At 48.8% G+C, this 11280-nt stretch overlaps 1 protein-coding gene across 1 annotated transcript; it reads left to right on the forward strand.

Moving 5' to 3' along the window:
• The first annotated feature begins 1333 nt into the window (after positions 1–1333).
• Aifm2 (apoptosis inducing factor mitochondria associated 2) lies at positions 1334–11280 on the forward strand. Its single transcript, XM_051186759.1, has 8 exons — positions 1334–1528; positions 1852–1967; positions 2724–2843; positions 3269–3361; positions 7107–7215; positions 8595–8747; positions 9728–9928; positions 10602–11280. The coding sequence occupies exons 1-8, from the start codon at positions 1351–1353 to the stop codon at positions 10751–10753; spliced, it is 1122 nt and encodes a 373-aa protein (XP_051042716.1). The 5' UTR covers positions 1334–1350; the 3' UTR covers positions 10754–11280.

Consider the following 11280-nt stretch of genomic DNA (forward strand, 5'->3'; position numbering starts at 1 on the left):
GGATGTTTATCATACTCAGCCAATGGCACCCTTTCGACCGTGGGTTCACACTGGTGACTTAGGCCCCTAGCATAATCTCGTTGCAGTGTTTGCTTAGCATGGGAATCAAAGGACTTTGCTTTACATGTGGCTTCTTGACCTGGTTCCAAATAGGCAAAGCTACCATTCCTTGTTCACTTACCTGCTCAGCTTCCTACACAGCTTTTCTTACCCACCCCATCCTTTGATGTTCTAAACTCTTGTTTTTTAAAAAAAATATTTAAGTAATAAGTAATAATAATAATTATTCATGCATATGATATTATTGGGGCATTATTTATTTAAGTAATAATTATTGTATGTGTATGATATTGTTGGGAAGCATGCATGTGCCACCATGTGTATGTGGACCTCAGAGGACAGCTTTTGGGAAACACGTCTCTCCTTCCCCTGGTTTCTGGGCTTCAACTTGGCTCATCAGGCTTGTGTACTTGCTGAGCCCTCTTGCTGGCCTAAGCTCTGTTTCTGTAAGGGTGGGACCATGCCTATCTGTCTGATCACATGATCCACAGCAACAGTGTCCTGTGTACATGTATGTTGAGTAGACATCGCTCCCTCTTTGGAAGTCTTTGAAGACATATATTTAGGAAAAGCAAACTAAAGAACAGTTTGATAGTCATGGCAGTAGGTTCCTAGAACAACTCTGGGGAGGGTTGGGTTCAGATGCCTCCAAAGAAGGGACTGGGTGTTTTTGATGGTGTGAGAGCAGGCTTCCCCCTGCTGCCTTTTTTGTTTTTTTGTTTTGTTTTGTTTTGTTTTGTTTTGTTTTGTTTTGTTTTGAGACAGGGTTTCTCTGTGTAACAGCCCTGGCTGTCCTGGAACTTTTTCTGTAGACTAGGCTAACCTCGGACTCACAGAGCTCCATCTGCCTCTGCCTGCTGAGTGCTGGGATTAAAGTCATACATCACCACTGAGTCCCCTTCTTTGAATTTAATTTAATTTAATTCAGTGTCCATGGGGCTGTAATTTTGTGAATGAAAGACGAACTCTTGGGGCTGAAGATATGTACAATGTTTAAAGCGCTTGCCATGAAAGTGTGATGACCGAGTTTGGATACTCAATACCCAACAAATGTCAAGTACTCTCAGTACTCACAGCAGCCCACCTGTAATTCCATCTGGAAAGACAGAGAAACAAATTGGTTAGCTCTGGGTTCGATCGAGAGACCCTGTCTCAATAAATAAGGTGGAGAACAGAGCAACTGAGGAAGACTCCTGATGTCAACCTGTCTCTTGCCATGGGCACCCCTGCCCTCCACTCCTCTCAATCTGATGTAGTCTCTTTTCCCAGTTCAGCAGTGCCAAGTTCACGATGGGGTCCCAGGTCTCGGTAGATACTGGAGCTGTGCATGTGGTGATCGTAGGCGGGGGCTTTGGAGGGATAGCAGCTGCCAGCCAGCTGCAGGCGCTGAATGTCCCCTTCATGCTGGTGGACATGAAGGACTCCTTCCATCACAACGTGGCAGCCCTCCGGGCCTCTGTGGAGAGTGGTGAGTTGCTCCTTTGAGAGCATGGTGTTGTCATTGTTATGGGGTATGATGGCAGGGCTGTGGGCATTTTCTCCATTTAGGGCAAGTTGATCCAAGCATTGATTCATTTCTAAGCTCAAGACACTGGTCTTAAGCATCTCCCATAAAGAAGCCCCAGGTAAGAGCTTGGGGTCCTCTGAGGACCAGATAGGCACTTCAGGGCAGTATAAACACCTGGGTGTACCCACTGGCCTGGCTGTGGCCAAGAACACTCTTGTGGATATGTGACTTAGGAAAGTTTCAGTCCTGTGTGATTCCATGACATCTTCTGTGTCCATTCTCAGGGTTTGCCAAAAAGACATTCATTTCTTATTCAGTGACCTTCAAGGACAACTTCCGCCAGGGCAAAGTGGTTGGCATAGACCTGAAGAACCGTACAGTGTTGCTACAGGGTGGTGAGGTGAGTGTGGGAGCGGGCCTCTCAAGGCCCAAGAGAAGCCATCTGTGGGCCCCAAGTCCTGCTTTCTGCTTCACAGCACATTCCTCAGGACAAAGGCTTGGTCACAGCAGCCACAAACAGAGGTGATTGGGGTTGCCCGAGTCTTCCCTACATGTCAGGCACTGTCCGGAGCTTTCACATCCTCTCCCCCTTGGCATGATAGATGGAGGGTTCTGAAATATCCAGGAGAGGAACTGGGGTAGAGTTCTTGTCCAGCATGCTTGAAGCCCTGGGTTGTTCCTCTGCACTAAGCACAGTGGTATATGCCACATAATCCCAGTTACATTGGAGGTGGAGGCAGGGGGTTAGAAGTTCAAGGTCATCGTTGGCTGCATAGCTGGGATACATGAGACCCAGTTGCAAAAAACAAAACAAAACAAAAAAAGTTCAGAAGATTCCAAATGGACTCCACACTGGAGGTGTGAGTCTTGTTTATTGTTCCACACTCCCTTCCCCCAAGCAGTTTCTTGTTCTGGCCTCTATGCTGATTAGCTCTCCATCCCACGCTCTCCTGCTTCCTTAGGCAATTTTGATTCCCATTAGTGTGGTACTTTCTCCTCCTCCTTTGGTTGTACTGAGTTCTGAACGCGGGGAGAGGCAGACCAGGGCATTGGCTCATAAACCCAGCCTAGGAGCCCTGGTGCTCTGCTGTTGGAGGTAGAGGCCCAGTCCTTCCCCTCTGACTTCCTCTCACACTCTTTTTCTTATCCCCTACAGGCCTTGCCCTTCTCACATCTTATTCTGGCCACAGGCAGCACCGGGCCCTTCCCTGGCAAGTTTAACGAAGTGTCCTGCCAGCAGGCAGCCATCCAGGCCTACGAGAACATGGTGAAGCAGGTGTGCCACACTGATGGATGTGGGTGGGTAGGCCAGAGCACAGTTGGTTACACCTGGGGCTGCAGCAGAGACTCTCTGGGGGGACCTCACAGCTGCCTGAGCAGCAGAGAGTTTCTAGAGAGATTTTCCCAGAGGAGGCCTCAGACCTGAGTTCCTGTGTGTGTTTCTGGGTATGTCTCTGGCTCGTCGCACTTGTCACCTCTTCATATATGCATGTCACCCATTCCACCTGCTATGTGTGGCACAGCACACCAGGCTCCATGCTCCCTGTTTTCCCAGGGACCCTGTGAGGTGGGGAGGAGGCCAAACTGGAGTCAAAATATGGGCAGAGCTCTGCCCTTCTTTGGCCAGGGCTTTCCTGCCCCTTCATAGGTTGAAACCCTGTGCAGGCATGTGGCTGTGTTTCATGGTCCCTTCTTCTTCAGATCCAGCGCTCACAGTTCATCGTGGTGGTAGGAGGTGGCTCTGCAGGAGTGGAGATGGCAGCTGAGATAAAAACTGAATACCCCGAGAAGGAGGTGAGGTGGCCCCTTTCTTTTTGTTCTGAAAATTGTATGTGCGTGTGTATGTACACACACACACACACACACACACGCACACACACACACACACACAGTCTTTATGTGTGTGTGTATGTACAAATGCCATGGTGAGGGTCAGGGAATAGCATGTGGGGGAAGTTCTCTTCCACCTTGTGTATCCTGGGTTTTGAACTCATGTCTGTTACGAGCACTTTCCCGCCGTCTGCTCCCACAGCCATGTCAGCCCCAAAATAACACACAGAGACTTTATTAGTTATAAAGCTGTTGGCCAATGGCTAGAGGTTCTTATTGGCTAGCTCTGTCTTAGCTATTAACTCATTTCTATCAATCTAAGTAAAGGTGCTTGGGGGCAAGCACCTTTATACCCATCTTGCCACCCCAGCCAAATCAGGACTTTTCTCAGGTTTTGGGAGGCTGGAGCCCCACTTGCACAAGAAGAGTGTTTTCCATCTTGTACTAAAAGCAATTCCATGCAGTGAGAAGAGCTTCCTACTTAGGCTCCTGGCTGTATGGCACTCTGAATGTGGGGAGAGGAGGACCAGGGAGCTGTCCTGTAAACCCAACCTCCCATGTGTCTCCTTCAGAGTTAGGGATGAGGCCTGGATATTCTTTGATAACCCATTTTTACTGTGAAGTTTCTTGGTATGTTTGATTGATAACCCTTGCCCTTGATAGCCACATGGTAGTCCATGCCCATGACATTGAGAGAACTGTTCACACTAGGGAAGAACTGATCTTCAGTTCCCTCTCCCCATGGAAGGGTGGCAACAGCTTTGCCCAGACTTTTCTAATGCTGGAGAGATAGAAACCTGGCTGGGACCTTGGAAAGAGAGGAAGGTCTAAGCTCCCTGAGTATTGAGGACTGAATGACAGTTGAAGTGATGGTTCTGCAGTCCCTGGCTTCCTGGTATCTCATATGGGTCAGCCTTGGCTCATGTGAGTCAGCCTCTTTGAGCCACAAAGAGCCTGTGAACATCACTCATCTCCCTGGGGAGAGATGGTTGACTTCAACAAGGAAAATCAATCTGACATAATTTAATTATATGCTTACTCTCTGACAAATGGTTGGAAATTATGGTGACTGATGGATGTAGTTAAAGTATTCATTTTGATTCATGAGTGTTGTGCAGGGAAAGCCCATCCTCCCCTGCTTGTTCTCAGTGCTTCTGGGATGAAAAGAGTGGGTCTCTCCCAACACAGACTGATCTTACTGGCACCAGTGGGGGGTTCCATGATGCAGCTCAACTCCAAAGCTGCCTGGAGTTAGCACATACACCATAGACCAAGGGCTCAGCCCCATAGAGCTACTCCCACCTCAGAAATGGAAAGTTCCTCCTATCAGGCTTTATAGTGGCCAGAGTGGCATATGGACTCCAGAGATACAGCTTGTTTACCATTGCTGAGTTTAACCTATCACAGATGGGGCTGGAGGGATGGCTCAGTGGTTAAGAGCTCATACAGCTCTTGCAGAGGACCCAGGTTTGGTTCTCAGTACCCCCATGTGAGACTCACACCACCTGTAACTCCAGCTCCAGGGGATCTAACACCCTCTTCTGGTCTTGATAGGTACTTCACTCATATGTACATACCCACATACAGACATACATGTAACTAAAAACTAATAAAATTAGCCTTTAAAGGACATATATGAACAGCCAGATAAAGAGGGCCTAAGCACAGGGGCTTCTTTCTCCTTGGAGTTGGGGTGTGACACCTGGCCATGATCATGCAGGTAGAGGCTGTCAGTTCTGCAGGGGGGTTTTGAAGACATGATAGACTATGGAACGCTATCTCTAGCTCCCCTCTGCCTCCTTGGGGATTGGAGCAGGGGCTGGAAGCTCCCATCATGGTTTGAGTCTGGTGGCATTGTCTCATCATATTCAGTGATGCATCTGTCACTCAAGAAATCTCAAGGCATCTAGTTGTTGTTTTACTCAGAGAATAACAAAGTTGGTGGAAGCTCTGGGTTAGGATTTAGGGCCAAATATCAGAACAAATGGCTTTTCCAGCATGGAAGGGCTTAAGAGCTCTGTGTCAGCAACCAGGGACAAACTGGAATTCTTGTCATGTCATAGGGATAAAGGCAATCTGTGTTGTATCAATAGGCATGTAGGAGCACTGCAGCAGCCACCTACCACTGTGTGATTGGCGTGTGCCCAGTTACCTCCCTTAACATATTTTTATTTAGGGTTGAGCATGGTGGCACACACCTTTAATGTTGGCACTTGGGAGACAGAAGCAAGAAGATCTCTGTGAGCTCTAGGCCAGCCTGTCTACACAGGACAGCCAGAACTATGTAGAGCAGTGGATCACAATCTTCCTAATGGTGTGACCCTTTAATACAGTTCCTCATGTTGTGGTGATTCCCAACCACAAAATTATTTTCATTGCTACTTTGTCACTGTAATTAGCTACTGTTCTGAATTGTAATGTAAGCGTCTGATATTTCTGATGGTCTTAGGTGACCCCTGTGAAGGAGTTGTTTTACCTCCCAAAGAGGTTGTGACCACAGGTTGAGAATCACTGATATAGAGAGACCATATAATTTGACATTTTTTTATTTATTTGTGTGTGTGTGTGTGTGAATGTGTGTGTGTGTGTGTGTGTGTGTGTGTGTGTGTATGTGAGAGAGAGAGAGAGAGAGAGAGAGAAAGAAGAGAGAGAAAATACCACATTCTGCTCTCTATGAGGAGGTCATAGGACAATTGTAGGAGTTGGTTCTCTCCTTCTACCATGTGGGCTCTGGATTCACACTCAGGTAATCAGGTTACCAGGCCTCCTTTAACATATGTGTCTTGTCCGTCATCACATAGTTCCTGAGTGGGACAACTCTGATCCAAGTAGCAGAGATGGGATTTCAACCCAGTCCAATTCCCCAGCTTCCATACTTCTATGCTTTCCTTCTGTCTTTTCTTCCTCTCCTCTCTCCTGTCTTCACTCTTCCTTCTGAGACTGTACATGTTGAACAAATATTCTGCCCATAAGCTATGACTCCAGCCTCCCCCCTTTTTTTTTACATTTTTTTTCAAGACAGGGTTTCTCTGTGTAGCTCTGGCTGTCCTAGAACTTACTCTGTAGACCAGGCTGGCCTCAAACTCAGAGATCTGCCTGCTTTTGCCTCCTGAGTGCTGGGATTAAAGGAGTGGGCCACCACCACCACCACCCAGCCTTTTAAAAACTTTTTGAGACGGGGTCTGACTCAGGTGGCAGTTGGTCTGGAATTTACTCTGTAGCTCAGCCTGGCCTAGAACCTGAGATCCTTCTACCTCAGGCTCCATAATAGTTGAGATTACAGGCATGGGCTACCAGGCTAGAGAGGCAACCTGATTTCAAAGTCTGACCTGAATGGTGGTTGCAATCTGCCTCCATGTCTTCATGCCAAGACAGCAAATGGACATGTCTCTGAGTCGAATTTTAGAACTGTCATGAGTGTTGCTATCAGCCTGGTGTCTGGTATACCAATCATACAATTGCATGTGTGTCTAACTTTCCATTTGCCTTAGGTGAGGTGTGGGTTCATGCAGTGGCACATGGGTGGTCCTCTGGTTTAGGGGCACTGAGTACTGAGAGGTGGGCTGGAGCTCTGAACACTGTGTAGGGTTTGTCTCTGATGCTCAGTTTCCTCAGTATTACCAGGGAGGAAGGGGAGGAGATTCGGGGCTTCCCTCTCAAGCCCTGTGGTGTTTGTTTGTTTGTTTGTTTGTTTTTGTTTTTGCTTCAGGTCACTCTCATCCACTCCAGAGTACCCCTGGCCGACAAGGAGCTCCTGCCCTGTGTGCGGCAGGAAGTTAAGGAGATCCTTCTCCGGAAGGGTGTGCAGCTGCTATTGAGTACGTGTGACCAGCCCCTACCTGATGATGTACTGCCCATGGCCCAGCCATGGCTGTGGTAGGGGTAGGGGCAGTGGGGGCCACACATGCACTCCGGCTACCTCTTTCCCACTATATCTGGAAAGCATCAGGAAGCCTGCAGCATCGGAGCTTGCTTGAGCTGTGTCCAACTGGAGGTCAAAGCCTCTAAAGGATCTGCCCCACGTTTTGATTTTTGCAGTCTGTGTGGAAGAGGGGGCAGGTGTGTAATCTGAGACATCAAGTGTGACTCCCCCTCAACCCCTACTCCTGACAGGTGAGCTTCCTTGTAGTCCTGGAACTCACTCTGCCTCCTAGCACCTGCCTCTGCTTCGTGAGTGCTGGGACTAAAGGGTTTTTCCCCCAGAGCACGAAGGGGGAAAAGATCCCAGTATGTGGAGTGGGGTGACACCTCGGAGTCAGTCACCTCCATGTTCTGTGCAGAAGGGTGTGGCAGCTGCTGTGGAAACCCTCCTCTGCCGTCACAGCCTCCTTTGGCAACTGGTCATGGAGGCTGGAAGCACTTTGCTTTCAGACAGGTTCTCGCACTTTCTCTGCCTTTTGTCATCCACCCACCCACCCACTGCACCTATCCCTCAAAATAATTTTCATGTGTGTGGACGTTTTGCCTGTGTTCATGTCTATGTACCATGTATGTGCCCAGTGCCTATTGAGGCCCAAAAAGGACATTAGATCCCCTTGAACTGGAGTTACAGATGGTTTTTAGCCTCTCTTTGGATGCTAGGAATCAAATCTGGGTCACCCTGAGGAGCAGCTAGTGTTCTTAACTACCGAGCCCCCTCTCCAGCCTCTTCATTTTTTTATTTTTGAGATTGAGAATATCTCATGTAGATCAGGCTGACCCTTAAACTGTGTCACCAAGGAGGACTTTGAACTTGTAATCCTCCTGCCTCCATTTCAGACCATTAGAGCATTAGCACACACACATGCTTAGTTTTTGTGGTGCTGTGTCTAAAACACAGGGCTTTCTGTATGTCTTGCAGTACCCCACCAGCTGGATGCTTTCTCTGCTTTTTGGCTTGCTGGTCTGTGCTGTACTGGGGGCTTTCTGCATAGATAGGATGGGCAAGCCGCCATTCAGAGAAGGAAGGGGCCCTCTGTTGAGTAGTGTTTCCTAGAATTTGGGGAGCTTGGGTTTGCGTCCCTCCAGCAGCTTCCTGGAACTTTCCTCCAGATGGATTCCTGGGGACAGATGTCCACATACATTCTGCTACTTGGGGATGGGACAGGAGAGTGGACTTTGGGGAAGAGTCACAAGGGGTGTAATCGCTTTCCCTGCAGTCTGCCTTGGTGTGTGCCTGGCCTCTGCCAGCTTCCTGTCATGGAACCCTCTTCCACAGGTGAGCGGGTAAGCAACCTGGAGGAACTACCTCTCAATGAGTACAGGGAGTACATCAAGGTGCAGACGGACAAGGGCACAGAGGTAGCCACCAACCTGGTGATTGTGTGCAACGGCATCAAGATCAACAGCTCTGCCTACCGCAGTGCATTTGGTGAGTGAGAGCGAATTCGGAGAGTGAGTTGCTCCCTAAGCCACCTCCTCTCTCTCAGGCATTCAGAGACATCCCACAGCCCTTACAGTCTCTGTCTCCTCCTCTTATCCCATCAGCTCATTAGATCTTGAACTTTAAATTCAGGTGAGAGGCCTTGCCTGCCCATCTTGGATGCCATAATCTTCCAAGGTTAGGGCTTCCCCCTAGTGGCGAGAGATGGGAACAGGCGTCAGAGGGGTGAGAATGGCCTCTTTTCCTGCTGCTTTCCATGAGGAAGCTGAGGAAGTCCCCAGGCCAGGCTTTTTCCACCCACAGGTGTGCTCTCTCCAACTCCAGACCCAAGCACCTGGCTACTTCAGTTCCAAACCTCTATTGGGGAGGGGGGGTAGCAGGGCCTCATTTCTTAAAGCTCAGTACTCAGATACCAGGGACTGATGCGTGCTGAGGCATCTACATATGAGAGCGAGACTCAGTAGCCCAGCCCCATGATTGCTCTGCATCCCCAGGGATCTGTCACTCACTCTGAGCACTGTTTCCTGACCAGTCTCTGCTGGGTCCAGCAGAAAGTTAGTTTTCAGTATAGAAGGAAGGCAGTCCACAGCGGTAGTGGGCTGAGTACCTGTAGCTTAACATCTCACTATTCTAATGTGTTCTTTCAAGTCCCTTAAAGGAAGCTATTTATTGTTCCCATGCACGTTTCAAAGGCAGTCAAAGACTTGGAAAGCCAGGGGACTTGGGAAGAGCTGCCTGTGCTTTGTCTGAGGAGGCTTCCCAGAGCTTTGCCTCTTGTTCTTGCTTCTTCTTGCCCCCTGCTCTGCCCCATGCTTGCCTTGGCAGGAAGGGTCTTGGCTGGGACTTCAGGCAGGATGACAGCAGGTGGGGATGTCACAGCTCTGAAGTGACTGGACCCACACCTGCTGTTCTGGAGGCTACTTAACATGGCTGCTTAGGGGCTGCTTTGGTGTCATCTTGCCCAACAGAGAACAGACTGGCCAGCAATGATACTTTGAAAGTGAATGAGTTCCTCCAGGTAGAAGGTTACAACAATATTTATGCCATTGGTGACTGTGCCGATATCAAGGAGCCCAAGATGGCCTATCACGCTGGCCTGCATGCCAACATTGTCGTGGCCAACATTGTCAACTCCATGAAGCAGAGACCTCTTAAAGCCTACAAGCCAGGTAAGAAAGCTTGGGCACTTTATAGTTGTTAAGTTTGTGGTTAGGTGTGTGGAAGGCTTCAGGGGCTGTAAGACTAGGAGACTGCAGGTTGCAGCACAAAGCCTCTTTAAAAGCTCAGTGGTAGAATTCTTGCCTGGCACACTGAGGGTTCATCTCCACATTGCTAGCAACAGTGGCTGGGGAGATGGCTCAGTCAGTAAAGCACTTTCAAGGAGGATCCTAGTTTGATGCCTAGAACACATATTTTTAAAAATAAAGCAAATAGAACAAACAATCAAAAAAAAAAAAAAAAAAAAAAAAAAAAAAACCCGGACCTCATGGTCAGTAAAAGATCTAGTCTTTAAAAACAATGGCAAATGTTACCTGAAGAATGACAGACAGCCCAGGTTGTCCTCCAGTTTCAACATGTACCTACGTACATGCACATATAGGTGCACACACACATAGGCATAGGCACATACACACACATGCACACAGGCTCACACACACTCATACACAGGTACACATATGCACACATAGGTGAATGCACTTAAACATATGCATACACACTTGAGCACACACACCAGCCCCCTGACTTGCTTTCTTAAAGAGCATGCGTGGTTGCCTGTGGACTCTGAAGGTTTCAGAGTTGCATCCCTCAGGCATCTTCTTGCTTTGTGTGTCTGCCTCCCAGGTGCGCTGACATTCCTCCTGTCCATGGGCAGAAATGATGGTGTGGGCCAGATAAGTGGCTTCTATGTAGGCCGCCTCATGGTGCGGCTGGCCAAGAGCAGGGACCTCTTCGTCTCCACAAGCTGGAAAACCATGCGGCAGTCTCCGCCATGACAGGGAGGCTTCGTGGAAGTCGAGGTACCACTTGGAGGGGGTGACAGACTGCTTGACAAAGGACACCCTCCTGACAGGTGCCAAGAGCAAAAGCTCTTTGTCTGGACCATGGTGTCAATCATATGCTGGCTGGAAATACAACTTATGTAAAGCCAAAATGACAGAGAGTAAAGAGGGGGGACATTAAAAAGAAAGAGAGAGAGAGAAAAAAAAAAGGCCCTAGAAGATTCCTTCTGAGTTTGGAAGGTCTGCTTGCAGCTGTGCCAGCTAAAGGGTCTTGGGGCAGCAGCCACGGCTTTCTGTGCAGTAGGCTTCTGTCGGGGAGTCTGCCTGAGCACATGAATACACAGGGCTTTGGGCATAGTGTGCAGAGCTCCCGTTGGGCAGAGCTGGGCTCCTCTAGGTGGCGTCCTGTCTGTACTATAGTAACTAGAGCCACAGCACAAGCCCATCTAAAGAGAGAGTGCTGGGGTGGTAGACAACCTGCACTTTGAGTCTCTCCTCACTTGAGGTGGGGAAGCTTGTAT

The sequence above is a fragment of the Phodopus roborovskii genome, unplaced genomic scaffold (genome assembly GCF_943737965.1).
Source record: "Phodopus roborovskii unplaced genomic scaffold, PHOROB, whole genome shotgun sequence".
NCBI classification, from domain to species: Eukaryota; Metazoa; Chordata; class Mammalia; order Rodentia; family Cricetidae; genus Phodopus; species Phodopus roborovskii.